The sequence below is a fragment of the Medicago sativa genome, chromosome 7, assembly GCF_051527215.1.
Source record: "Medicago sativa cultivar Bolivia chromosome 7, Bolivia_mono, whole genome shotgun sequence".
NCBI lineage: Eukaryota > Viridiplantae > Streptophyta > Magnoliopsida > Fabales > Fabaceae > Medicago > Medicago sativa.
In genome coordinates, this window is record NC_140755.1 from 25,604,549 (window position 1) to 25,632,107 (window position 27,559).

At 32.4% G+C, this 27,559-nt stretch overlaps 3 protein-coding genes and 2 pseudogenes across 11 annotated transcripts; 2 read left to right on the plus strand and 3 right to left on the minus strand.

Annotated features, from left to right (window-relative positions):
* Positions 1 to 214: 214 nt before the first annotated feature.
* On the minus strand, positions 215 to 5,058 carry LOC146905146 (heat shock 70 kDa protein 4-like). 2 transcript variants are annotated; one of them, XM_085730011.1, is made up of 3 exons: positions 4,764 to 5,058; positions 2,354 to 2,682; positions 215 to 2,139 (listed from the first exon to the last, which is right to left on the minus strand). In XM_085730011.1, the coding sequence occupies exons 2-3, from the start codon at positions 2,571 to 2,573 to the stop codon at positions 500 to 502; spliced, it is 1,860 nt and encodes a 619-aa protein (XP_085586137.1). In that variant the 5' UTR covers positions 2,574 to 2,682; positions 4,764 to 5,058; the 3' UTR covers positions 215 to 499. The 2 variants fall into 2 exon arrangements, with proteins under 2 accessions (XP_085586137.1, XP_085586138.1); XM_085730012.1 differs by lacking the exon at positions 4,764 to 5,058 and adding an exon at positions 4,406 to 4,536.
* A 3,694-nt stretch (positions 5,059 to 8,752) lies between these two features.
* LOC146905147 (F-box protein At2g35280-like) lies at positions 8,753 to 9,678 on the minus strand (annotated as a pseudogene).
* Positions 9,679 to 9,928: 250 nt separating this feature from the next.
* Positions 9,929 to 11,629, plus strand: LOC146905148 (uncharacterized). Of its 2 annotated transcripts, XR_015018510.1 has the most exons (5): positions 9,929 to 10,195; positions 10,564 to 10,638; positions 10,731 to 10,903; positions 11,131 to 11,294; positions 11,387 to 11,629. XR_015018510.1 is itself a non-coding variant. In XM_085725524.1 (4 exons), exons 1-4 carry the CDS (start codon positions 9,932 to 9,934, stop codon positions 11,237 to 11,239), a joined length of 621 nt encoding a protein of 206 aa, XP_085581650.1. In that variant the 5' UTR covers positions 9,929 to 9,931; the 3' UTR covers positions 11,240 to 11,629. The 2 variants fall into 2 exon arrangements, 1 of the variants encoding a protein (XP_085581650.1); XM_085725524.1 differs by having other exon boundaries at positions 11,131 to 11,629.
* Positions 11,630 to 11,849: 220 nt separating this feature from the next.
* On the plus strand, positions 11,850 to 15,457 carry LOC146905149 (uncharacterized). 6 transcript variants are annotated; one of them, XR_015018511.1, is made up of 10 exons: positions 11,850 to 11,986; positions 12,071 to 12,197; positions 12,576 to 12,606; positions 13,164 to 13,263; positions 13,392 to 13,516; positions 13,645 to 13,681; positions 14,098 to 14,167; positions 14,252 to 14,291; positions 14,749 to 14,945; positions 15,256 to 15,457. XR_015018511.1 is itself a non-coding variant. In XM_085725526.1 (10 exons), the coding sequence occupies exons 2-9, from the start codon at positions 12,171 to 12,173 to the stop codon at positions 14,886 to 14,888; spliced, it is 570 nt and encodes a 189-aa protein (XP_085581652.1). In that variant the 5' UTR covers positions 11,850 to 11,986; positions 12,071 to 12,170; the 3' UTR covers positions 14,889 to 14,907; positions 15,256 to 15,457. The 6 variants fall into 6 exon arrangements, 5 of the variants coding, with proteins under 5 accessions (XP_085581652.1, XP_085581653.1, XP_085581654.1 ...); XM_085725526.1 differs by having other exon boundaries at positions 14,749 to 14,907; XM_085725527.1 differs by lacking the exon at positions 15,256 to 15,457 and having other exon boundaries at positions 11,950 to 11,986; positions 12,576 to 12,976; positions 14,749 to 15,249.
* Positions 15,458 to 17,708: 2,251 nt separating this feature from the next.
* On the minus strand, positions 17,709 to 20,647 carry LOC146905150 (F-box/LRR-repeat protein At3g03360-like; annotated as a pseudogene). Its single transcript, XR_015020440.1, has 4 exons — positions 19,244 to 20,647; positions 19,016 to 19,160; positions 18,294 to 18,355; positions 17,709 to 18,031 (listed from the first exon to the last, which is right to left on the minus strand). The product of XR_015020440.1 is annotated as an F-box/LRR-repeat protein At3g03360-like (transcript).
* Positions 20,648 to 27,559: the final 6,912 nt, after the last annotated feature.

Below are 27,559 nucleotides of genomic sequence, written 5' to 3' on the forward strand. Positions count from 1 at the left end.
AGAACGATACGTTGACATTTTTACGCCTCAATTCAGTTTTCTCTGATAACATATTACTATAAGATTATGAAATGAATTCAGACATGGTCATGCCTAATTCGTTAGCTTCATATACTCTGTAAAATTATTATGAGAGTATAGCCTTTGGGGTGATTCCTACCAAGGAACATTAGACAATGCCAAATGTTAACATTCAAAAATCAAAATCTCATCATGCAGACCAAGAACACTGCTGTCAAATTCTATTTCTGATGTAAATAAAATCAAAACCATATAATGAGATCCATAACATCAAGTAGAATTCGGTTAATTTTGAGATCAATCTCAAGTCTAATGATACTCAAAATAACAAAAGATAAACTAGCCCACCATATCATATTTTACCAAAATGATAAAATATGTAATTGAAACAAACTAAGTAGGTCCACAGTTATAGAAACGGATGCAAAGAAAATTGGTAAAAACTATTAACTATAACTAAATCAGTATCTTAATCAACCTAACCATTTTTTTTCATGCCCAAAGTAGATTCAGAGATGCTCTCAAGCTCCTTCAACATGTCCACAAACACATTGGTTTCTTCCTTCTTGTCACCATCAAGCAAATATTCACATTTTGTAATTAGAGAAGTGATCTTATTTTTGCTTTGTGTTGGAAGCAAAGAACTAACACTCCTATTCTTCATAGCTTTCCTCACATTGTAAAGATAGTCCTCCAATGCATTAACTGCATTAACTTTCTTCTTAAACTTCATGTCTTCAGCCTTAAAATTCTTAGCTTCTTGAATCATTCTCTCAATTTCATCCCTTGACAGCCTTCCCTTTTCATTCGTTATTGTAATATCTCTTTTATTGCCGCTGGATTCTTCCTCTGCAGAGACGTTTAATATACCATCAACATCTATAGAAAAGCATTCTTTTATAGGAAGGCTACCTCGAGGAGCAGGAGGAACAGAAAATTTAAACAAACCCAGCAAGTTATTATCACTGGCTCTCATTCTCTCACCCTCGTACACCTTAATATCGACACTGCATTGGTTATCTTTCGTTGTATAGTATGTATTTGTCTTTTTGAAAGGAATGGATGTGTTCCTAGGAATCACGACATCCATGAGATCTCCTTCTACTTTTACACCAAGTGACAATGGGGTGACATCTCGCAGAATCAAGTTTGGAATACTTTTAACGCCTTCACTCAGCAAAGCAGCCTGAATAGCTGCTCCACAAGCAACAACCTCATCAGGATTAATGCTCTTGCATAATTCTTTCCCATTGAAAAAGTCCTGCAGTAGCTGCTTCACTTTGGGAATTCGAGAAGAGCCACCAACAAGGACAACGTCATCTACACTACTCTTGTCCATCTTAGCATCAGAAATGCAACTTTCAACTGTCTCCATACACTTTTCAAAGAGGTCCATGTTGAGTTGCTCAAACTTGGCTCGAGTAATTGATGAGCAGAAGTCAATACTCTCACATATAACATCTATGTCAATTGTGGTCTCAGTATCATATGAAAGTGTCCTTTTTGCCCTTTCGCAGGCAGTTTTCAATCTCCTTAGGGCTTTTGAGTTCCCACTAATATCCGCTTTATTCTTTCTCTTAAATTCCTTCACGAAGTGATTCACCATTCGATTATCAAAGTCCTCTCCTCCAAGGTGAGTGTCTCCAGAAGTGGCCTTGACTTCAAAGACATTATTTTTAACTGTAAGGAGAGACACATCAAAAGTTCCACCACCAAGATCAAAAATGAAAATTTTTCTCTCTTCAACACAATTAGCTCTTTTTTGAAGGCCGTATGCAAGAGCCGCGGCAGTTGGTTCATTGATTATCCGCATTACATTGAGACCAGCAATATCAGCCGCATCTTTGGTAGCTCTTCGCTGCGAATCATTAAAATAAGAAGGTACAGTAATCACTGCATTCTTAACAGATGCCTCCAAAAATGCCCCTGCAATCTCTCGCATATGTGTGAGAATCATAGCTGATATTTCCTCAGCAACGAGGTGTTTTTCTTCGCCCTTGTAGTTGACAACAATCGTTGGTTTGTCATTATCCCCGGCAATGACCTTAAAAGGCCACAATATAATATCATTTTGAGTAACAGAATCACTATATTTCCTTCCAATTAACCTCTTTGCATCTGCAAAAAATTAAGGGCACATTTATTTCCTATTTTCATTTTCATATCAACTAATAAACACATGACACATGAAAATGTTTTTAGAAAGTAAACAAGCCCTAAAATGGTGATGGATAATATGTTGTTCTAAGAAAGTAAAGAACACAAAAAAAAAAAAAATCAAAATTATAATAATAACTAAAAATTAAACAATGCAAAAGAATAAGTAAATTACCAAAGACAGTGTTGGTTGGGTTAGAAGAAGCCTGATTTTTGGCAGCATCACCAATCAGCCTTTGGGAATTAGTGAAAGCAACACAAGAAGGTGTTGTTTTGTTTCCTTGATCATTGTGAATAATTTCCACACGATCGTTCTGCTCATGCCATACTCCAACACACGAGTAAGTCGTGCCAAGGTCAATTCCGATTGCAACTCCCTCATATTTGTTTGCCATAGTGCTTCAAGTGAATGAAACCGTTTGTAGAGAAGATTTGAACTGGCTTCAAAATTTGGAAGATATATAGCACTGTAGTGTATAGTAGTATTTTGGAAAGGTTTTGAATCTGTAAAATCAGAATATTAGCTGAATATGAATGTGCAAACATGTATGTTTCTTCATTACATAAAATGACATAAAATGAATTTTATCAGAAGCCATGACTTTTCCTTCTTCAATGTGATAGCTAGTGTGGTAAGTTCTACATTATTTTTCTTCCTTCTTCAATGTGACTAGTATTTTCAAATACTAACAAATTAACAATTAACATACTAACATCGGTTGTTTGAAGAAAAAAAATGTGACCAGTATCTTAGTTTTGACTCACTAGTCTTTAATTTTAATCAACAAAGTTGTATTAAGAAACCGAGTGGGTACAAGAAGTATTCAGAAGATGAGTAGATTAGATCATGGTTCTTACTAATACGACCATTTAAGCCAAAAACTAGATCATCAAACATCAGTTCACCAAATTAAACTCATATACACAATACATATGCCAAATTACTACCCAGGTTAACCAGTTTACATAAATAAAATTCCAAATAGGAGAAGACTCCCCAAGATAATATGATACAATCTACTACGACAGACAAATTTACTGCATATTATGTATCAGTTCGCTCTAATCCATTTTACTCTACGCCTCAATGCATCCATCTGCTCTCCTGCCACACATTTCTATCCCCCACTTCCAGTCCTTCCACCAAGAACATGAAATTGTCCCTCACTTCTTCTATGCCTGCAGTGTTGTACTTCTTTTCAAATCAAAAGTCCAAAAGTCCTGCAGCGAAACTATCTGGTTTCCTCTCAAATTCAATACCACCCTAACAGACCCACCAATCCTAAACAACTTAATGGATATACACACCATTGAGAAATTTGATAACCAAAACCTTTGACAGTTTCACATTCACATACAACCAATTCCAAGAACTGATTTTCACCTCCAACATTCTTTCCACATTTCCAATTCTTTATTCTCGAATACCAATTTATTCATTGTTTTTACACCCAATTTTTTACCCTCTTTCGAGAGCACGCCCTCTCCCATTTAACCAATGTACCTTCCCAGGCGGGTTTTGGATATTGTATTGGCAAAGGGTTGTGGAGGGTTTTGAATATATTATCCAAATCCAATCTATGTTCTTATAATGCTCTCAATATTTAAAAAATATATTAATCATAAACATTTATTTATCATTATCTACAAAAACTCTAAAAAAATGAAAAGACTTCTCGATTTTTTCATTTATTTCCTTTCCCCAAACTCCCAAAGAATGCCTAGGAGACCTTAACACAAGTACTCTAACCAAAACTTAAACCATTAGGAATAAGGGTCACGTCTCTGATATATCCAACATTTTCTCCATTCCTAGTTGATGTGGAACTAACAACTCAACTTGAATTCAAACACCCTACTCATCAAAAAATCCCAATCCACTCCGATTAATCTTTAATCCTTTTCAAAATCAACTTTAAAAAGATCAATGTCTTTTTTCTTTAAGCATTGTTTCAAAAATCAATCAAGTCATTTTTTTTCCCTATGTAATTTAAATTTCTTTTTTGGTCAAGTAGTCTAGTGGCTAGAGCTCTCACAATTAAATTGTGGAGAAGTGGAGTGTCCAGGATTCGAACCCCGGCCCCTGCATATAATATGCAATATCCCTACCAACTGAGCTAAGCTCACGGGGATTAATTTAAATTTCTAGTCCAGTATAATTTTACCCTAACATTTACATGCTTAACTAATAAGTGTAAATTTAATAGTTCCGTTACTTCTCGCTCACCTTTTATTGCAATAATATTTCTTTGGTATCAACTGAGTATCCTCTGCGCGCAACCACAAATAATAATCTAGATAGGACCGTAATAGATTGTAAAACACGATATAATACTATTCTTGGGGTTAGATTCGAACTAGAAATGTCCGATTAAGATGGAAAAAAATCCCTTACCATATCAATCTCCTAATAATTTATTGATACACAGAAATTAAAATATTTAGGAAAGGGAAAAAAAAGTACAGATTAATAAATATTATCCGATTGAGGAATATTAAGAACTCAAGTAACGGTAAAAGGAAGAAGAATGTTTTTCTTCAAAAAAAAAAAAAAAAGAGAGAGAAAGAAGAAGAAAAACGTTTACCTTGTTTTTTTACTTGAGTGTGAATGAATGTGAAAACAAACGAAAGTTTTGGATTTTTCTTCTTGATTTCACCTCACACGGACTCAACTGTCAAAGATGTAGTATTATTATTTATTTTTTTTAAAAAAACTTGCGCTCTTTGTGGTTTTGTAGGTAGAATGCACTCAAAACAAGGAAAATACTTGGACCAAGGAACAAACCCAATTTTTTGGTCACAACCAAAAAAAGGGAGAGAAGAGAGAGAAAATGGAAAAAGTAAAAAAAGAAAGAAAAAACTATGTGTTTATGTGTGTGACCCAACCCAATTGTGTGGTCCTGGTCCACACAAGTCTTTCTCCTCAAAAACAATAAAAGAAAAGTAGAGAATGAGAAGAAATAAATGATTTAGTTATGGTCCTGGTCCTTTTCTTTTTTTTTTAAATCTCCACCCTTCATTATTTTTTTGACACATGTCATGCATCCAAAGCTTAAATGGACTAAATAGAGCTAATCCTAAATGGAGGATACCTGAACTCCACATTCTCTAGCACACTCTCTAACATACTCCAATTATAATATGTAATGTAATCTACTTTTTTTAAGTTATTTACCTGCTACCGGTTCATTTTAAAAGAATAGAACTTTTCATTTTATATTATTTTGGACTTCAACTTTTCATCTTCACAACTCAACCTTCCACCATGAGTGTCTCAACCTTCCACACGTTCTTAAAAATTATACTCTTTTAAAGGAAGTTTTTATAACGCAAATTGACAAGAAAATTGCTTTTCTGACATTAAAAACTTCACAATGACACATGTAAAATATCAAATTGCCCCCAATAGTAGTTAACTACCGCTGAATTAATTTCTTCACAGCTTCTCCAATTTTTTTTCCTCATTTAATTTATAGGAAAAGGATCATCTCCTGCCCAAGTGTATTCAGCCATCTCTCCTGCCCTTGATCCAACAAAAAGTGATCTAAAAAGATAAAGTTATACTTTTCTTCATCCCTTTCGTTTCATGCTTTTTTTAACTTATCCTTTCAAGATTTATGCTAAACAAAAAAAGAAATTCTATTTGCTTTATCATCTTATTCTTCTCATGGGTTCATGTTGCAGCTACACGACAACACTATGAAATCAATTTGAATTAATTTTTTTCAATCAATGAACATCTTTCAAATCCTTTAACAATGGACAAATATTATCCTTCCCAAAATTCTTCAAGACTGCACTTTTTAAGGACAATACATAATATATGCAAGGTCTGGTGTTAAAACCTCGAACACGATTAAAAAAATTGAAAGTTAATGATCAACAAAACCACAAATTTTCCTTCTCTAATATGAAATTAATGATCAACAAAAACACAAGTTTACCACATCATATTCATTTGACACTTCAACATATTTTGATTGATATAATCATATGTCTGTGAGAGAGAGAGAGAGAGAGAGAGAGAGAGAGAGAGAGAGAGAGAGAGAGAGAGAGAGAGAGAGAGAGAGAGAGAGAGAGAGAGAGAGAGAGAGAGAGAGAGAGAGAGAGAGAGAGAGAGAGAGAGGGGGAGAGAGAGAGAGAGAGAGAGAGAGAGTGTTAAAAGATTGAAATGAGACTTTTATTTTTATACAATTGTATCGAGACAAACTAAATATATTCTCTAATTAAATACTCTCAAAGGCGGTTAACCGCCGTTCTTTCCAAAGTTGAATGTTAAGGAGCGAACAACAGTTAAATATCTTTGGGGGTATTGAAGGTCATTTTAGGTGTGGGGGAGCAGTTTTTCAATTGGGAAGAACAATCATCGTTGCTTTAAAGATAATTATATCAATTTATTATAGTTTTTTTTTAAATCAATATCAACAAAAAAAATCTGAAACCAACTTCTAATAAAAACATATTAGAGTAGCTTTTCAAAACAAAACAAAAATAAAGGGGGAGAAAATAAGAATCAAAAGATGAAGATAATTTTATAACAAAAATTCCATATTATATCGTTGTATCCAAACAAAGTAAATTATTTATTGAAGAAAAATGAGAATCTACTTTGTGTTTTAATAAAATCACATTTTTTTTAATAAATAATTTAGTTTGTTTAGATACAATTTTATAAAGGCTTAATTGCATGTTTGGTCCCTTATGTTTATTTTAGTTTTCAAGTTGGTCCCTTACGTTTTGAAAGTTTCAAGTTGGTCCCTTATGTTTATTTTAGTTTTCAAGTTGGTCCCTTACGTTTTGAAAGATTCAAGTTAGTCCCTTATGTTTATTTTAGTTTTCAAGTTGTTCCCTTATGTTTATTTTAGTTTTCAAGTTGGTCCCTTATGTTTATTTTAGTTTTCAAGTTGGTCCCTTATGTTTTGGACCGACTTGAAAACTAAAATAAACATATGGGACCAACTTGAAAACTAAAATAAACATAAGGGACTAACTTGAAACTTTCAAAACGTAAGGGACCAATTTGAAAATTTTTAAAACGTAAGGGACCAACTTGAAACTTTCAAAACGTAAGGGACCAACTTGAAAACTAAAATAAACATAAGGGACCAAACATGCAATTAAGCCTTTTATAAAAGAAACTTTTTGTTACAAAATCAACTCAATCTTTTGAGAGTTATTTTACCTCTCCTTGAAATATTATTTTTTGTTACAAAAAACATAAAATGGTTAAAATATGCTGAGATGAGATGTCAAATGATCATTCCTCGTGAGTTTAGCTCAGTTTGTATAGACAATCCATAATATATGCAAGGTCCGGGGTTCAAACCCCGACCACCACCAAAGAAGATGTCAAATGATCAGGATAGGACAAGTAAGTTTTTCTTTTCCTCGTGTTACAAAATCAACTCAATCTTTTGAGAGTAATTTATCTCTCCTCGAAATATGATTGTTTGTTACAAAAGACACAAAATAGTTAAAGTATGTTGAGATGGGATGTCAAATAATCAGGATAGACAAAATTATATTTTTGTTTTTCATTAACTTTCATAATTAGGGAGAAATTATAGGAAAATTTGTTTTGTTTAGGATTAAGATTAAGTTAGTTCAAAAGACATGTCTTTTCTGAATCTTATAGCAGAATCAGATGCTTCTAATGTGGTTTTAGCGTTGAATGCTCACCAACAATCTTCCAACTATGTTGACTCTATTATTCGAGATTACATTAGTTTTAAGGGTAGTTTCCGTAGTTTAATTTTTTTGCATGTTAGGCGTGAATCCAACCAAGCTGCTCATTATTTAGCTAAATATGCTCTTAAGAATTTAGATTGCATATGGGTAGAAGAAACTCCATCTTGTATTTATGCAGTCTTGGCATTTGATTTATTGCCAGACTTTGGTTATTGAAATTGTCTTTAACGTCAAAAAAAAAAGTTAGTTTATTCTTTCGAAAAAAGATTAAGTTAGTGTGAAAATTTGTTTTAATCAGGTTAAAATTAAGTTAGTTTGTAATTTCAAAAAAAGATTAAGTTTTTTTTTTGAAAAAAAAATTAAGTTATTTTTTGAAAAAAAAAGATTAAGTTAGTAGTTTGTTTTAATTTGTTTTTTAAAAGAGAAAAAATGGGGAGCAGTTGAACCACAAGACACAAAAGGATATAATTTTGATGACATGTCTAAAAATTAAGAAAGATTAGGATTGTATTTTTGGTAGTCATTAAGTTTCATATATAGAGAATAGATTAGTAGTCTCATGCATTGGTTGTTATCAATTTGTCAAACCAAGCTTCACTTTCACCAATCACATGGAAAATGTATTTTCGAAACAATAAGGACAAATATTTATAAAAATATATAAAGAATTTAAAGAAAATAAATGATCAACCAACGATATTGTGATAAATAAATTTACATGCAATCTAAGAAATAGAAGGACTTATTTAATTATTTGTAGAGGAAAAAGAAGGATTTAGTTATGAAGAAGCTGGATTGTACTCTGAATCATAAAAAGTTGGTTTAATCCATATTTTGTTTTTCTACAATTTGTGATAAAGCGTGGAGAATTAAAAGAAAAAACACGTTGAACCAAAGAAAAATAACTAAACTTCAATTTATGAGTTTCTACAATACTAACATCGAATCTAAAAATCTAAAAATAGAGAAATAAAATACAACTTTAAACTAGAATGATAACTAGACTTGTACTTTTCAGTTTTCATAGTTAAACCTAAAACATCTTACAAAATAATCTCAATTCATAGTTTCCGTCGCAATATTTGCGAACACCAACAACATCATTATCAAAGTCATCAAGAGACCATGTTGAGTGTTTCTTCATCACCTTCTCTGTCCCATGGTTGTGGCATGTGCTAGAAGAACATAAAGATAATCCTTGATTTTGAGCCACCACAACATTTTTCACCCACATGCTTTGAATAAAAGATTTCACCCTTTTCTACATCCCATAATGCACGTGGAATTTTTCAACTCACCAAAGAGATCAAACCCTAGTTTTCTTCCTTCTTCATCATCACAATTAGCCATCAAAAGCATAGAATAAACATATTTGGCTTCATGATGACCCTCTAATGCAGCCTTTTTCAAATTCTCAAAACCTAAATTCACCATCAAAGTACTGAAATATTGCACCATTCCTTCACGATAAATAATCTCCAAGTTACCACTTTCTCTACAACGCCTCAAGAACGAAACTTCTTTTTCATTGGTGAACCATGGAAGTGGAATCAATGCAAACTTATTCATGGCTGCATGTTGATAAACACAACCGTCCTCTGAAGCATTAAGAAACTCTTTGCAGCTTAATTTGATTTTGCAAAGATCGGCCATTGAGCGTGAAGCAACCTTACCCACGATATCAACCAATAAGTCAATTGGAAGAGCTTTTACGATTCTTATCGGTGTCCGGTTTCTATGGCTTTTAAGTTTATTGATTTCTTTCTTGGGTCTTAACAAAGCAATGAGAATAAACCCTATGAAACTTGTTGAAGTTTAATTTGTCGATAATAAAGAGAAGAGAGAACAAACAAAGAGTTTGGCGATGATAAAGTGAAGGGTTTGTCGATAATAAAGGGAAGATTGAAATATGTTGATAATAGAGGAAAGCGTTTGTTGAAAATAAAGGGCAGAGAACGAACCCTATATATAGTGAAATTCTGAACCCCGGGAAGTTTTCGGGGCACGTAAATAAAAAATATCAAATTAAATCTTATAAGATCTACTAAACTAAATATAAAAATAGATGTCCGTACGTTTTACGATTTTGCCCTTGGAGGGGTATTTTGGTAAATTGGTAAATGACTATCTTCCCCTATATATATATGTGAAAAGAAAAAAAAAAAAGAGAAAAGAAAAGGGAGAGAGAAACGGGAACGGGAGAAAGAAGGAAGAAGGAGGACGGGAACGGGAAAGGGAGGAGAATTCTCCTCCGTCGCAAAAAACGGCGGCGCCGATTGCTTTCTCTTCGGTATTTCTCGTCTTTCTCTCCGGTTGCTCTATTTCTCAGGTTCGGTTCCTGTTCTGTTCATCATCATCATCATCGCGTTTTTTTTCTTTCTTTTTCTGCTTGCATGTCTGTTTTTGTGTTGTTTTTGTTGTTGTTTTGCCTCTTTTATTTATGTACCTTGGTTGATTCAGTGTTTGTTTGGTCTGTATGTTGTGTTTGTTTTTGATGGATTGAGAGATTTTGGTTTAATTTTCTGGGTTGTTATTTTGGTTTAATTATTTTTTTGTACAATCATTATTCTCTCTCTTTTGTTCATCTGAGGTCATGCATGTCTCTAAAAATGCTTTATTGAATCAATTTTTGTTAATTTAGGTTGGAATTTATGTTTTTTCTTTCAATCGAATTTTGTCTTGAATATCATTATTCAGGATGTTATCTGCTTATCAGAACCTGTTGATAAGGCAAAAGGCTTAACTGTTGCAGAGTGTTTTGGGATTTCACAGGTTAGTAATTAGCCTAAATGTTATTTTATTGTGTCTTATTGTTGCTTAAGTCCATTAAATTGACTCCAAGTGTTTTCATTGTTTTGAAAAAGGATTTGATGTCTAGATTTGGTACTGCTGCTGCACAGACTACTGAGTCTGTGTCTGATCATGGAAATACAAAGAAGACTGGTGCTGCTTATGATCAGGCTAATCAAACAAGAAGGAAAAGAAGCCATGAGGGAACACCAACCACTGGTATGACTCTGTTCTGCTGTTTGAAAAGGTAATATGATCTCAAGGTTCTTTAATAAATTACATTTTATTTTATTCCTATGTTTGATATTTCTGATCTTCTTTTATTGCAATTTGTACTCAAGATACAATGTGCACTGTATCCATTAAAAATAACGTATCAAAAATTGTTCTCATCTTAGTAAAGTCAAAGCTTTACTGAGATAAAAGATTTCAGATTTCAATTACTATTTTATATAATTGTTATTTTCAATTCAGATTTCAGGTCATTAACAACTCACAATCAGCAAGCCAAAATTTCACTCAAGCTTATGGTTCTTTTCAAGTTTCACAAAATGATGTCTTCTCTAATGAGTTCACAAAATGATGTCTTCTCTAATGAGTCAAGTTAAGAAGATTCAGGACTTAAAAAATCTCACAAGGTTTGCTATGTTTTATGTATCTTACATTTATTTATATACGTACGTTCACTAAGATTTCTTCAACTATTTGACTTTTTTCCAAATTGTCCCAGCATACCTATTGTTTCACTGTTGGAACTACCAAAAAATTCAATCCTAACTACTTTGGGTGGTACTATGAGAGCTGTACTAGGTGTACAAGTCTTCAAAGTCTACTGTTGGAAGTTATAAATGCTCATGTGGTGCATTTAGTTGATAATTGAAATATAAATTGGAAGAGTAAAATTTAGTATCTGATTTTCTCAGCTGCTTTGGTAACTTCATAGTATCTGAACTTTTAGGATTGCTTCAATGAGGTTTTACTAAAATGCGTTCTTCATTGTTGCCTAATTGGATACTGTTGTGAGGAGTAGCAGAGGCTTTTGGTGTAAGAGTACATGACAAGAGGGGGCTTGGAGAATCAATTGTTCAGAAGTATGTTGCATTTACTTTATTTTTACCAATACTATATTATATACATATATTAATCATGCTTTAAGGTCTGATTTCTTATTTTCTTTGTTGTGATTCAAGCAGGATCCTCTGCTACATTACCATGGTCAACTAGAATGAAAATTGCATTAGGTGCAGCTAAGGGACTAGCTTTCCTTCATGAAGCAGATAAACTTGTAATATATAGGGATTTCAAAACTCCAAATATATTACTGGACTCGGTATGTTCATTCATTTCATCAATGATAATGTAGCATCTGCTGCTAGCCTACATCAAGTAATTTTTTTTTCTTCCCTAAATTCAGGATTACACAACTAAACTATCAAACCTTGGATTAGCTGAAGATGGTCCTGAAGGAGAAGAAACACATGTGACAACAACATGCATAATGGGAACAAAAGGCTATGCTGCTCCTGAGTATATCATGGCAGGTATTGGCATTTTACCATAAAGGTTCCATTTGGATAAACAACTTAAGCATTTATAGCATAAGCGCTTATGTATAAGCTGTTTTTATATAAAATAAAGTCAAATAGTTTTCATATAAGTTGAGTTATTTACATAAGCTATCCTGGCTAGCTTATAGAGATGTCATAAACTGTTTTCACAAGCTCTTAAATATGCTCAAATAAGTCAATTCAAATAGGTTCTTAATTACCTTTTTTAACTAACTTTATTAGCAAATGGCTTTGCTGCTACTAAAAAACAGAATTTAATTGGCATGTTTTAACAAACTTTACTTTTGCATTTTATGTTACAAACTCAGCAGAAATCATTAACTTAGTTAATTAACTGCCTTCAATTTTCAGGTCATCTTTCTACCAAGAGTGATGTGTATAGGTATGGAGTAGTGTTGTTGGAATTGCCTACAGGAAAGTATTATATATGAGAAACTGTATAATTATACTTGGTAGGAAAATGGTTGTGAGATGCTTTGATATATATTGTGAAACAAATGCTGCGATTTTAGAGATGGTACCATGTGAATAGCTGAAATGTCAATCATCATTTTATTTCAAACTATATATAGTTATGTATGTGATATTTGTTGTTATTGATATTTTGTTATTGATATTGGCTTAGAGTTACAAACCATATCTTTTCCTCCAAATTTTGATCTTATTGGCAGCGCTGGTAATCATTCGGCTGCAGTGACTTATATCATAATTAGCATTGGCGGTTGCATGATCCTCAGTTGTAGTGCTGATAGGTATGTTAGCATAGGTTCGGTATACAAAAAAAAAAAAAAAGAATGGACTGTGTAAGTTTTTCTGCTCAATTGAATAATAGGAACAAAAGTTTTACATAGATGTTCTGACTTTTTTGTGTAAAAAACTACAAATGAATTTGAACTTTAACAACCTCTTATGGCTCATTATTACAATATATTGATTTAGCAAAGCAGAAATTGCCAAAGATGGTGTTTGACTATTATGCATCTGGTGCTGAGGACCAATGGTCTCTCCAAGAAAACAGAAATGTCTTTTCCAGAATTTTGTAAGATTTAATATAAGTTACCAAATCATGTTACTTTATTATGTTCCTTTGATGTTTTGTCAACCTATGATTCTAAGAATAAGAACAAATGTTAATGTGCTGAAAAATATGGTTGACAAACATTACAGGTTTAGGCCACCAATTCTTATCGATGTGAGCAAGATAGACATGTCAACTACTGTCCTTGGCTTCAAAATTTCCATGCCAGTCATGATTGCTCCAACTGCTATGCAGAAAATGGCTCATCCGGAGGGTATCATTGCTTTTTCTTTAAATTCACTTGAATTTCTGAAATGCAAAATTAAGTTGTTTTGTTTTGTGCAATATTTTGTTGGAAGGAAAAAGTTCATGAAAAATCAAGCATGACATGAAATTTTGCAGAGTTTAAGCCTATATTACCCTTCTGGATACGAATAAGGTATAGAAATGATTATTAGTATTTGATTATGTACAAAAGAATAATTGAGACAAAGTTCATTAAAGGATATTTGAGTTGATTACTGACATTAACATTTGTGAGACTATTTGTAAGCAACTTATCTACTCATTTTTGTACAAAACAATAACTGAGAAAGAGAACATTAGGCTTATTTGTGCTTATCGAAACAATTTAAGACATGTTTATAAGTTGTTCTTAGCTTATTTTTTTAAGCTCTCAAATATAGCTTATAAAAACAGCTTATAGCTTATATGGCAATAATTTGACTATTTTATCTTTTCAGTGTGTATGTAAAACTTATCCTTTGACACAGGCTCTTTTGTTCAGTTTATGTAGCATTTTCTATGCTGTCTCATATATTGGATTAATCTGTTGAACTTGGCTTTGTAATGCAGACAGCCTGGTTTTAAGCAAATGAAGATTATAAGGCAGGAGAGGCATACAGTTTGCCTCATTGAGTTTGAAGTCCGTAAACTTTGTTCATATTTGTGCCTTTTATTTTCTGACTTATGTTTACGCTAATAATTGGTGTTCAATAACCTATTTCAGGATGTGAATAGTGCTACAAATGTGCACCACAATCTGCAGGGTGCTGTTATCCCAAGTTCTGACATATCATTGAGATACTTTCTTTCTTTTCATGGCACGGCTTGACATGACATCAATGATCCATCTACCCTTTCCGCTCTCATTACAGTTGTCATTAACCACATTTTTAGCTCCTGTTTTTCAAATTTAGTTTCTATGAACTGGGGGCGTACTTTAGGCTATAAAATACAGTGTTATAATCGGTGATTAGAAAATTAATGGTTGAAATTGGCATCATTGTGTAATTAACTATGAAGTTTGTAAAATTCATTTGTTTGATTTTTGAATCACCGAATATAACTTGTACTTTGTCTTCTAAAGTATACTCAAGCTTTTGAAACTACATCCACCCCGGCATTCATGACTTCATCTGATCAGAGCATTAATGTTAAATGCGTTGAAGTTAAAACTATTTAAAGGATTCTCCAGAGTTGTTATATGTTGTCTGATTTATACAGGGTTGCAACATGACAAAGCTTCCTTTCATAATGGAAGGTCCATTTCTGCTACTGCCATATTGTTGCAGGTGATTTTTGTTGGCACGGGTAAGGTAAACTACCATCAAATTTGGTTGGAACATCTGTTGGATATCAAGTGAAGCAGCCATTGAATCATAGGTGCCCTATGACTACGAATTTCTGATAAAACGAAAAATGTTAGTTTTGTGCAAGAATTGGATGTTTATACCGTCAAAGTTTTATTTGTGTAGAAGTTACTGGTAGGCTAATTTTCATACACCTAGAGTCATTGTGGGATCATCATCCTGCCATCAATTTTTTTGGATAGTCAAATGTCATCCTGCTATCAACGATTTTAAACTTATAATTTTTTTTTGCTTTGAACTCTTAATCTCACACACTTCAAGGTCTATATCTTCCACACAATATTTACCTAAGAAAAATAGAATGTTACAAAATGCAAAAGAATTATTACATTACTCACTTCTGTTATTCTTTTTAATGCAGGATCCTTACTCACTTGATATAGGAAGATTTTTCACAGGATTTGGAATTTGAGTTATTTCATATGTGGTAATTATAAACTATTAGAAAGTTTAAGATGAGGCCTCATGTTGCTTCTTCTTGATGATAATATTTCAAATTTTAACAATTCATAGCAAAAATATGTAACAGGTCCCTGTATATATAGCTTATTTCCAGATAACAATCATATTTTTTATTTTTTTTATTTTAGCACATATACTAATTTAAGCTCATAGATGTTAGTATTGCAGAGGGGCAAGAGATCCTCTGCTGCCTGTTTTTTTTACTGCAATTGCCTGTTTTTCTTTCTTTTGCAAGGGCAGTAAGGATGAGCGCATAAAATATTGTTCCCTTAATTACACAAGTCACTACCAATAGTTTTATCTTTGTATTCATGGACAATTCCCTACCATTTGTTTTAAGATGATGTAAGATTATTTTTTGTAAGGCTCGACTCAACTAGCAATGTTGATGATTAGGTTGTAAACCTTCATCTAATTCAAATCCAATTTTTTTTCTCTCTTTTAATCAAACTAACATGGTGTTGAGTGTACTTTTATATAGTGTACGTATACAATGGCAAAAAAATTATGTTCGTATGTTACTACTACTGGATTGGACAGGTGGGAGTGGCATTGTAGACATTGGTATAGAAAAACACCAGTAGAGGATCCACATCTTTTTAAGAAAGGTTATCTAATGTCTCCACCCAAATATAGATAGAGTTTGCTCAATAAAGCACTATCTTATTTTATTTTGCTGGTACTCTCTAACTTGATTATATCATGTTGGAAAAGAAATGCGGGGTCATGTTTCTAATTCCAACCATTCAATTATTCAATTTTATATATTTACGGTGAGTTTGAACTTCCCCGCTTTAGAAGAAAAAAAAAAGATGAGGGATTAAAATTTAAAATGAGAAAAATGAATGCAATGATGACATCAGGATGAGCTTTATTATGACAAGTGAATGCAAACTGGTTTTCATTCTTTTAATCACAGGTTTTCTTTTTTCTAGAAATTCCTTGCATATATTGAATAAGCTAAGTGAGATAAATAAGTTTGTTCAGCTGGTTTCTAATATATGTCATGCATATTTACAGGTTGTTAGTGGCATAAAAAAGTCCTTGACGTTTTCATTTGTTACTCGTGATAAGCCGTTTTGAACATTTCATTTTCTAACCCGTGATGCAGGAGTACTCTAAATATTGTGTTATGGTTTATAATTATCTGTCATTTCGCAATCTATCCGTCCGATATAATATTTTGTCAAAAAAGTAGCTAACCCCCGTGCGAAGCACGGGTTTGTAACTAGTTTGATATGAAAATAAGATACTAGTAAAAAAAAAAAAAAAACTAACAAACTTCCTTAAAAAACGATAACAACCTATCCTTGATACGAGGTGAAAAATTATTTAGGAGATAGATTTCTTAAAAAGAAATTGAGATATTTTTTTTAAATCGATCAATAAAGATTTATAGGCTATTTAAATAAAAGGCTTTATTGGATATACTAAAAAGTAAGATAAAAAATAAAAAGTATAATAGTAAAATATAACACGTACATTTGAAGAATCAGTTTGTGATGGCGGTTTGATTTGACCAAGTCAAATGATTACGTAACATAAAAATAACCCATGTGTTATTTTGGCATCCCACGTGTTAATATGTTGTTTTTGGTTTTGGTTTTGGTTTTGCATTTGTTACACAAAAATTCTGGAATTGAGTAGGGTGGTGTTGAAGATGGACAATAGTCCCACAAAGCTGGATTACTATGATGACATGTGGAAGCTTCACTTTCCTGCCACACTTGTCTCTCACTTCAAAGTAACTAGTTAAACTTAAGCTTCTCGGTTAGTATATGGCAAATGAGAGTAATTAGTCCTAACTCCTAACATCCACTATGATCTATATGAATAAGCTATATGATCGATAAATAGAGAGGTGTTGTCTCGTATATTTTGGATGGAGATGTGATGTCCCGAATTTTTTGATGGTACTCACTTTCTGGTGTATGGTTTTCCAGGCCATGGGTTGAATATAAATAAAGGTGTAATTTTGGCAAATACTTGAATTTTCTTTCTCCCTTTAAAAAAGATTCTTCATTATCATTTCAAACACATGTGGCCTCACCCTTTCATTATAAAATTATGAATGAATTTGTATATCAAGTAACAGCAGCTAGAAGCATTGATTGATGCAAGGGCTAGCTGCTTTATTCAAAGCAAACAAGTTGAGTTCAGGAATCAGTATGAAATATTAGAATCAGTATAAGCAAAATACCATATATCCTTACATATGATTCTATTTTCACCAAAATGCATAATGTCAACAAAGGGCAAGTCCTTTTGGCATGAGAAGGAAATATTAAACATAAACCATGACTACCAAATTTTGTAGTAAAAACAATTCAGTGTTAAGAATTTTTTACACGGTTTATTGGTTCACATCCATGAACTTTGATTAGCCTCACAAATCATCAAAAAAAAGATGCACCCTCTTTTTAAGTTGTATTATCAAATCTCTAAGTAAACATGTTTATCACATGATCACAATAGCATTAAAATTCTAGTCTAAAGCCAATATCATGATCTGAAGAAATTGGCAACGATTCTAACAAGGTTTTAAAATCAATATTCTCATCAATTATCATTGAACGTGTGACTTTCAAATCCTTCAAGCCATGCCACCAACACTTGGTATCACTAGAGCTGCAAAAGCAGTCGTCTTTTCTTCTCATCAGAGTCTCGTAGAAAAACTGTAGGTTTGGACAATTAATTAATAAAATAAAGTTATAATTCAGAAGCTCCACATAACATTTATGTTGACCAAAAAGTATAAAAACAACAACGACGACCAAGTCTTATCCCACTAAGTGGGGATAAAAATAATAAACATTATAAATATAGATGCAATGATTTTGACAAAAGGAAATAACGGCAGAGCCATTTTTTCCCTATGTTATGAAAGAATTTTATTGACAACTTGAAATCAAGGAAACATAGGAGACAATGGAATACCTCGATGAATTCTCTGCTGCAAAAACAAGGATGCATGCTCATAGATATAGTTGCAAATAGAGCTGTCAAAAATGGGCCAGGCTTATGAGCCGACCCATTGGCCCACAATTTTGGGTCGGGCCGGGCCTCAAAAACTAGCCCAAAAACGCACTCGGGCTTTTTTGGCCCAAGCCCATTTGGCCTATACAAAAATTGGGCCGGGCCGAGCTGGCCCATCGGGCTTCGGACCGGCCCATCATTACTATTTAATTTGATTTTAGTTGAAAAAATAGTATATTTTTGAAAAAAATTGTCAACTATTTTAAAATTATTAATAAAAAAATATTTAAATAAATAAAAATGAACTAACTTAGCTTAAAGTTTTAAAATTTTAAAGTTTATAAATTATTAATTTGATTTAATTGAATGAATAATCTAGAGTTTCATTAATATTCAATGTTAATGCAAAAATTATTTACACTTTTATGTTCATCTAATCATATTTTAGCAAAAAAATATTGGTGAGTGACTAATATATTAAAAATACATAAAAAAAAAAAGTGAATAAATTTTAAAAGTAAAAAATAAACGGGTCAGCCCGGGCTGGCCCATGGCCCACACGGGCCGGACCGGGCCCTAGAATATGCGGCCCAATTATAAATGGGTCGGGCCGAGCTGGCCCATTTATGTAGTCGGGCCTCTCGGGGCCGGGCCGGGCTGGGCCAGGCCAGCCCATTTGACACCTCTAGTTGCAAAGCAACAACTTGAAAGTAAGACACTTAGAAGATACGAATACAAAGTTTCTTTTTTTGGGCAAGTGTGTACATGCAAGTGCTTGACGTTTGGTGGAGGGGATGAAACTTGAAATACCGCAGGGTTGAATTCATCCTACACAATACAGGGTAAGTAACACATTCAATATGTAAATATGCAAATTGAATGAATGAAATAAGTAGCTAATTCATACTCACCTCAGTTAGCTCAAAGATGAATAGAGATAGTGATGTCAAAACATTTTCAGGTTTGATGTTTTGGAGAAATTCCTTCAAGTTACCAAGATCCAAATAATCAATGTAGATTTGAACATCAACTTTCAGTTTACTAGAACTTCTTACAAAAGAAATAATAGGTTCTAAATGTTGAGCATCAATGATATATTCACATGACAATAGATTTGGAGCATCAATGTTGACCTCTTTCATGTTATGGCAACCAGATAACTCCAACACCTTAAGTTGAACACTTGAAATATTAATCGTCTCAGACATTGTGCATTTGACAAATTTCAATCTCTCAATGAAAGGAAATTTCGAAAACAATTCAAGAAACCATTTGTCTGTGATAGTATTACCTTTCAAAGAGAACAAGTGTAACCCTTTCAAATTTCTGCAACTATCAAAATGAATCTTATATGGTGCGTCCAAAACATCATGACAATAATATAGATACTCAAGACTTGGGACATCAATATAAACCTCTTGTATTCCATGAACATCAACTGTCTTGAGCTTTGGTAGACCATGCATGCTCAAACACTTCATGGGTTTTACGCCGCCTCCCGGGCTCAAAACTGAACAACGCTTCAAAGTTATATGCTCAATGAAAGGACAACAAGAAATGAGATGCTCAATTGCATGTTCATCTTCCAGAAGAACAATCCACAATGACAATACTCTCAATGAAAAAAACTTAATTGACTGATTCATGAATGCTTGATCAACTCTGATCCCCCCTTCAACACCAACTTGGTAAGTGATTTTGCTTCAATTACACCTGTCGGTAAAACATAGCATTTTCCATGACCTTCGTCAATGTAGTTGGGACCACATGGCAAACAAAGCTCTAGTACTTCAACACTGCTTCCACTTGCCGACTTCAACCAAAGGTCAACATGCTTTGACATGTAATGAAGCTCAAAACGATTCAATATAATCTTACATTCTTTGATAGCCAATCCTTGATCACAAAACCTCGACAATGTTCTCGTCACATAATCAATGAACTTTTTTCTCATCTTTTTAACATCATTCGTTGATAAGGGAAACCAATCCGTGAATTTATTATCAGAAAAAGATAATATAGGAAAAGTAAACCATGTATCTGCCCAAGCTTTCGACAAAACACTTGTCCTAGCAGCATCTTTCTCTGGCAACCTTGACAAAATGTGATGAAGAATGATTTTCGGTAGAATCGACAATCGGTCCTCCTGCTTCATTTCTGTAGTGAAAGCAACTAGAACAGCTGATAAACTAATCATAAATGTGCAGCAAAGGAGAATAACATACTATGAATCACTGCTAATAATTTAAGAAATCGAAGTGGTTGAATGTAACTAACTACATGTTTAGGTGTCAAATCTAAAGAGAATTGAAGAAGCATAAAATTGAGATTACTAACGAAATTTAATCAACAATTTTGCATGCATATAATTAGAATAGATAAAAAAAACTAAATTCAATCAACAAAGTATCACTTACAATTATTCAGCAGTGACCTATTCATTCAATCACAGTTTTTAACATCCCGATTTCTGTCAAACAGTTCCACACCGACCCTTCTCCCTCAGCGTGATTCTCAATCCCTAAAATAAAACATCCTTTATTGCATTCACTTGTGTACATGTGGGCTAGGCCCAACTACCACAGCCCAATATTCTTACACCCTGTTTGTTCTGTTTCTTCCTTCCATTAAATTAGTTTTTTAAGTTGTATTTTGAGTAAATTCAATTCTTTGTTTTTTCACTGGTTTTGCTGTTATTTATCTTGTTATGTATGCTTAGTTTGAGTTATCATGCATGCATATATCTACTTTGGTTTTCTTTCAAAAAAAATAAAAATAAATTCTACTTTGATTTCCTTTCTTTAAGTTGTTTATAAAAATGTGAAGTTTAGTATGCATTGCAAGATGGGTGCTACTGCTAAGAGGAGTCGTGGTAAAATCTGTTTCCCCTTTATTTTGAATCCGCAGTAGCTCTTTGATGTTAATGTGATGTGACATATCATTACCAGATTTCTATGTTCGATTTAATGTTCTGAAACAAAAATTGTTTTCTTTTCCTAGCAGCACACCCACGTTATATTACACACATTTGCGGATTATGAGATATGTATGTATGCCAGATTTTCTCTTGCTAGGAATTTCATTTGCACCAATTTTTTGACCATGTTCTATTTAATTGCCTTTGCCTCTCACATGCCTTCCCTATAACGAAAAAATCTTCTATCATTAAACTATAATAATCATGTAGGCTTTTCAAAAATGAGAAAAATCATCAAATGTAAAATATTTAGTCGTCTAAACTCTCCTTTGTACACCCCATGTTACTCTACCTAGTGCAAACTATATATGTTTAGTGTCACGACCCTCTCTAAGGTCATGACCGGCGCACATGCTAACACTCACTCAACATATGATAAGCCTGGCAAGCCTGACATATAAATGCACTCATGCTGACAAATCAAAGAGCTACCGAAAATTTGGCAGTCCTATGATATTAACCATATAAAAATGTTAAATATCCATCACAAAATATTATCTAGCAGCAGTTAGATTTCTCATATGCTAATGTTCTCATGCATTCAGAAGAAATAGTGGCTACACATCTAGCAGTTCAAAACATGTGCTTTATATCCAACTAAACTGTCAAATAACTCCTAACCGTATAGCTGCATCACACCAAAGTCGCAATATTGACCACCACTATAAACAAGGGCCTACCAAACGTATATCATCTAAAATTACTATGAGCATGTAACTAATAGGCTACATTATCTTTGTTGTAGCGAATGGAAATTATTTAAAAATTACTATGAGCACATAACTCATTGGCTACATTATCTCTTCGTTGTAGCGTATGGAGATTATCAAAAAATTACTACGAACACGTAATTCATAGGCTAAATTATGTCTTTGTTGTAGCAAACGGAAGTTATCTAAAATTTCTATGAGCGTGTTACTCATAGGCTGCATTATCTCTTCGTTGCAGCAAATGGGTATAAAAATCTCAATAGAACATCAAAGCATTGTTTAAAAATAATTTATATCACTAAACCCTCATAGGATTAAAAATAATTCTCATAGGATTAAAACCCTCATAACACTGTTACCATACACCAATTTATTCGCATTATCACCTCAATCTTGCAATAACTACCAATTCCCATCAAATTCCATAATCAACAAAATCACGTTCTTGTTATTGAAAATGTATAAAATAATGAAATCTTATTTTTGAAAGAAAATGAAATTATCTTCTCAAAAATTTATTTATTTTCCCATAAAATAAATTTGTAACTTTAGAAAAACTTGCAACAAGTAAATTAGCTACTCACAACAATGATGATTCAACTCTGTTTCAAGCAATGCCTTCTGAAACGACCACCGGAGCGATTTCCACTGAATCTGAACATAAAAAATCATATCAAATCATGACAAAACCCCCAATTTTTTATACTTAGGTTTAAAGGAACTCATGAAAATTTAAGATTATACAATCTACACTAGTTTCCACTACTCATCAAAGCTAAATATCATCTCTAAATTCAATGAATCATAAAGTTTTACCTTAAGGAACACCAAATAGTAAATTCTTCATGAGTGGTTATTTCCCCTTCTCACTAAATCATGAATTCACAATGAATGTAGTAGAATATTTGATGAGAATCAGAAGAAACGTAGCGAGAAAAATGAAAGGAAGAGGTGGAATGGGCTAACGGGAGAGAGACGAGAGAAAATGTGTTTGTTATGTTTTTGGTGTGAGTGTAAAATGAGGGTGTGGAAGTATTGGTCCGGAAGAAAAAAAGCTTTAGGGTGTGTTTGGTAAAATTAAGCTATAAGCTAACTGATAGCTGATGGCTGATAGCTGAAAGCTTGCTGATTTAAATTAAAGTGTTTGGTAAAATTAGCTTTTGAAGTTATTAATAAATATAAAATGACTTAAAAGTACATATATGTTTAATATATTATAAATTTAATTTATAAAAACTTTTAACTTTTTTTTACCCATAAATATTTTAACTAAGAATTTATCTTAATAATTTTAATTTATTACAAAATATTTTTACGGAAAATTATTTCTTTTGATTTATATTGGTAAATATGTTCAAAGAAAAAAATAATGATGTATATCTATATTTTTTTATGGAATAAACAAATATTTAGATATGAATTTAATAGAAAAAATCTAGAACAATATTGAAACCAACAGGAACAAAAAAAAAAAAAAAAACCAAATAGAAACCAAAGAAAGGCAAAGTGGCAAACAGTAAAAAATATTAAGCACTACGTGGGAAGTTACGTGGGTAGTTCTTTTAATAAAAAATAAAATTAAAGGTTAAAAATGGAATAAAATGTGAAAAGCTACCAGCTATAAGCTAAAAAGCTATTTGGATTAGTTTCTCAAAAAACGCTATAAGCTAGTGAGAAAAGCTTTTTACCAAACACATCTCATTCTATCAAAACAAGCTTATAAGCTACTCCAACAAGCTATAAGCTAGCTTTTTTATGTTACCAAACACATCCTTAGCCCCTCTAATCTCTCTTTTTCTTTTTAACCTTTTTTTTTGTTGGTCAAATTTTTAACGAGTAAATAGACAATTTCCCCCCTGAAATTGTAAGTTTCGTCAATTACCCCCTGAAATTAACAAAACTTCAATTATCCCCTGAAATTGCATAACGTTAATCAATTTACCCCTTCCGTCAATTTTTCTGTTAACTGTTTACGGTTATGATCAAATACCCCCTGAAATTTTGCACTTATGTGCAAAATGCCCCCTAAACTTAAAAATTTATATTTTTTTCCTTACCAAAAATCATACATTCAGTTCTTCAAGTAATATATTGTACCTATTGTCATCAAAATTCTATTCACAAGAACATGAATGAATATATGCCAAAGAAATAATGGTTTTGTCATGTGCAGCCTTTTCATTCATATTTCATATTTATCAACACGGATCAAGATAATTTTTTTTACAAAGAAGGTAAAACTAAAAATTAAACATTAAAAAGATATCAAGCGGTTGAAATAAACCAAGACAAGAATGTCATAGCAGCAAAAATTGATATCTATCACATAACTTTGTAGGACAATGTGATCTACCGGCTTCATGCAGAAGATCTGTGACACGATCTATTTAACATGTTGCAACTAATAGATATGACATTTCGTGCATTATAGAAATTATATCATTAATTAAGTTGCAAATTCACAAACCTAAGCCTTGTTTCTTCTTCCTTATGTAGATATTAACCTATGAATTTTCTTTATGGACACACAATTATCAAAGACTTGTGTACTTTATGACTGCATACTCTAACATAATTACCAACTTGTGTAAAAAAAGTCTTCTATATATGTATATATTTAAAACACATGAGAGTAACATACCTTCCATAAAGATTTATATGACCAATAGCTGCATAAACATACATTCCATAAAGATTTATATGATCAATAATTGTTAATTGTTTGCCTTTAATATTTTTTGAGTCAATGATAAAAAAATAATATAAATTTTCAAGTTCAGGGGGCATTTTGCACATAAGTGCAAAATTTCAGAGGGGTATTTGATCATAATCGTAAACAGTTAACAGAAAAATTTGACGGAGGGGGTAAATTGATTAACGTTATGCAATTTCAGGGGGGTAATTGAAGTTTTGTTAATTTCAGGGAGGTAATTGACGAAACTTACAATTTCAGGGAGGAAATTGCCTATTTACTCAATTTTTAACCTTTACTTTATTTATTTATTTTAAAATATTCATTTCATAAACATAACTATTTTATATTTGAAGATAACTAACTATATACAACTCATGATAGTCAATAAATCACTAAATTATACTTTTAAATTTTTAGGGTCTGTTGGTTCAAATGGAGGGGAGGGGAAGGGAGGGGAGGGATGGGAGGGGAAGAGAAAGATTTTAATTTTAATATGTTTGGTTCAAAGGAGGGAAAGGAAGCGGAGGGGAGAGATTTTAATTGAATATATGTTTGGTTCAAATGGGGAGGGGAGATATTTTAAAACTAAATTATTTTTTATCCTTATTATAATATTATAAGAGTCTTATGCTTTAAATCCACAAATCAAATTATCTATTGATAACAATATTTTTTACCTTGATTATCCTTCTAACATAATAAAAATATTTATCAAATTAAACTTTAAAAAAATATTTACAATAATTATTAACAAATGTTAGATTATATATAAATAAATATAATTCAATGTAATTGGGAAAAAAATAATTATTGTTAAATTTGTGTGCCTTCGTGTGTGAATTATTTGGATAAAAAACAAATAAATTATAACAAATGAAATATAATATAGGCCAAATACCTTCGTGGGTCCTTTAAGTTTCACGTTTGTTTCAGATAGGTCCTTTAAGTTTCAAAGGTTTCAGATAGGTCCTTTAAGTTTCGAGTTTGTTTTGGATAGGTCCTTTAAGTTTCTAAGGTTTCAGATAGGTCCTTTAAGTTTCGAGTTTGTTTCAGATAGGTTTTTTCTATCAAATCAACTTTGGCTTAACAGAGGTTGATAGAAAGGACCCATCTGAAACCTTAGAAACTTAAAGGATCTATCTGAAACAAACATGAAACTTAAATGACCCAGGGAGATATTTGGCCTATAATATATAACAAAACTTATAAAAACGTTAATTCAAGAATGTACATGAGTGCATATCATTAAAAAAAGAGAAAAAGCACTGCAATGTAAAAAAAAATATAAGAAAATTCGAAGGATTGTACGCAAGAGCAATGAAAAAAAAAAAAAAATCATAACAAGAGCATTGTGTTATTAGAGAAACAACACAATTAGGGAAATTTTACCCTATACCCCAACATATGTACTTTCACCCCTACAAATTTTTAAAATTCCAATTTTACCCCTTTTAAATATAAAATTTTCACCCTCATTTTCAACATCTCATAATTCAGTATGAGTTCACCCCCACATCCACTAGGTACATGTTTTCGTTCTTTTCTTTCTCTAAAACGTTTCCAAAAATATTTCAGAAAACTTATATGAACTGTTCCGAAAATAATTCGGAATACTTGAATGTAGCTTTCTGAATATTTATACCGGATATAAAATAATAACCTTCCGGTTCATGCTAGCTATGTTTCAATACAAAACATTTTCATTGTAGAAACAATTAACCGAAAACGTTGATGCTAGTTTTCCGGTACATTTATTTTATTTTTTAAATTCCAACTTGCTTAACACTAGTACTTATATTCTTTTTTTTTTAAGAAACTAGTACTTATATTCTTGATTATTATATTATTATTTGCTTATATATTTCTTTTTAAATGTTTGTATCCTTTAAAAAATATAAGTAACTGTTTTAACTCTTAATCACACAAATAAACAAGATTGGCTAATGTGCTCTTGATTTTTACAGACAAAGCAACAATCACCCTCTAAAGTCTAAACAATCCCATTACTTAGAGTTACACATAAGAAAGCACAAAGAAATTAAGGGTAATTTAGGAACTTTAATGTATGAACTTTAATGTAGATATGATCAAAGTCTTTTTTTTTTTTTTTTAGTGTAGGTACATGTCAATTTAATCATATATATGTGTGTAATATATATATTTATATGATATCGTGTTGTAATTTTATGGGTTGCTAACTTGTATGTTATCTGATTACTTGGAAAGTACAGGAAACATGTATAATTTGCATAGCATTGAATCACATACATCACCGATGCACTGATTTAATTCAGTTTTTACCTATCTTGTGTAAGATTATAGAATGCTTCGCTTTTTCTCATTGATCTGAATAGAATATATATACATCAATGTGTAACATTTGGTCAACTATCTAATTATGATTATTATGATACAACATAATTATAGGAAACTAATTATGACTAATTACAACAAAATATTCTATTCTATCACACCCCCGCATTCGAAGCAGGAGGTTCACGGACGCTTAGACTGGTCCGAAAGTCATCAAAAAGAATACGAGGGAGCCCTTTGGTGAAAATGTCCGCAATCTGATGTCTGGAGGGAACATGAAGTACGCGTGCCTGACCACGAGCTACTTTTTCCCGAACAAAATGAATGTCCATCTCAATATGTTTGGTACGCTGATGCTGCACAAGATTACCAGATAGGTAGATGGCAGTAACATTGTCACAATATACCAAAGTGGCATGAGGAATGGGAAAATGGAGCTCCAGAAGAAGGTTGCGGATCCCACAGGATTCAGAGACAACATTCGCAACACCTCTATATTCAGCTTCAGCACTAGAACGAGAGAGAGTAGGCT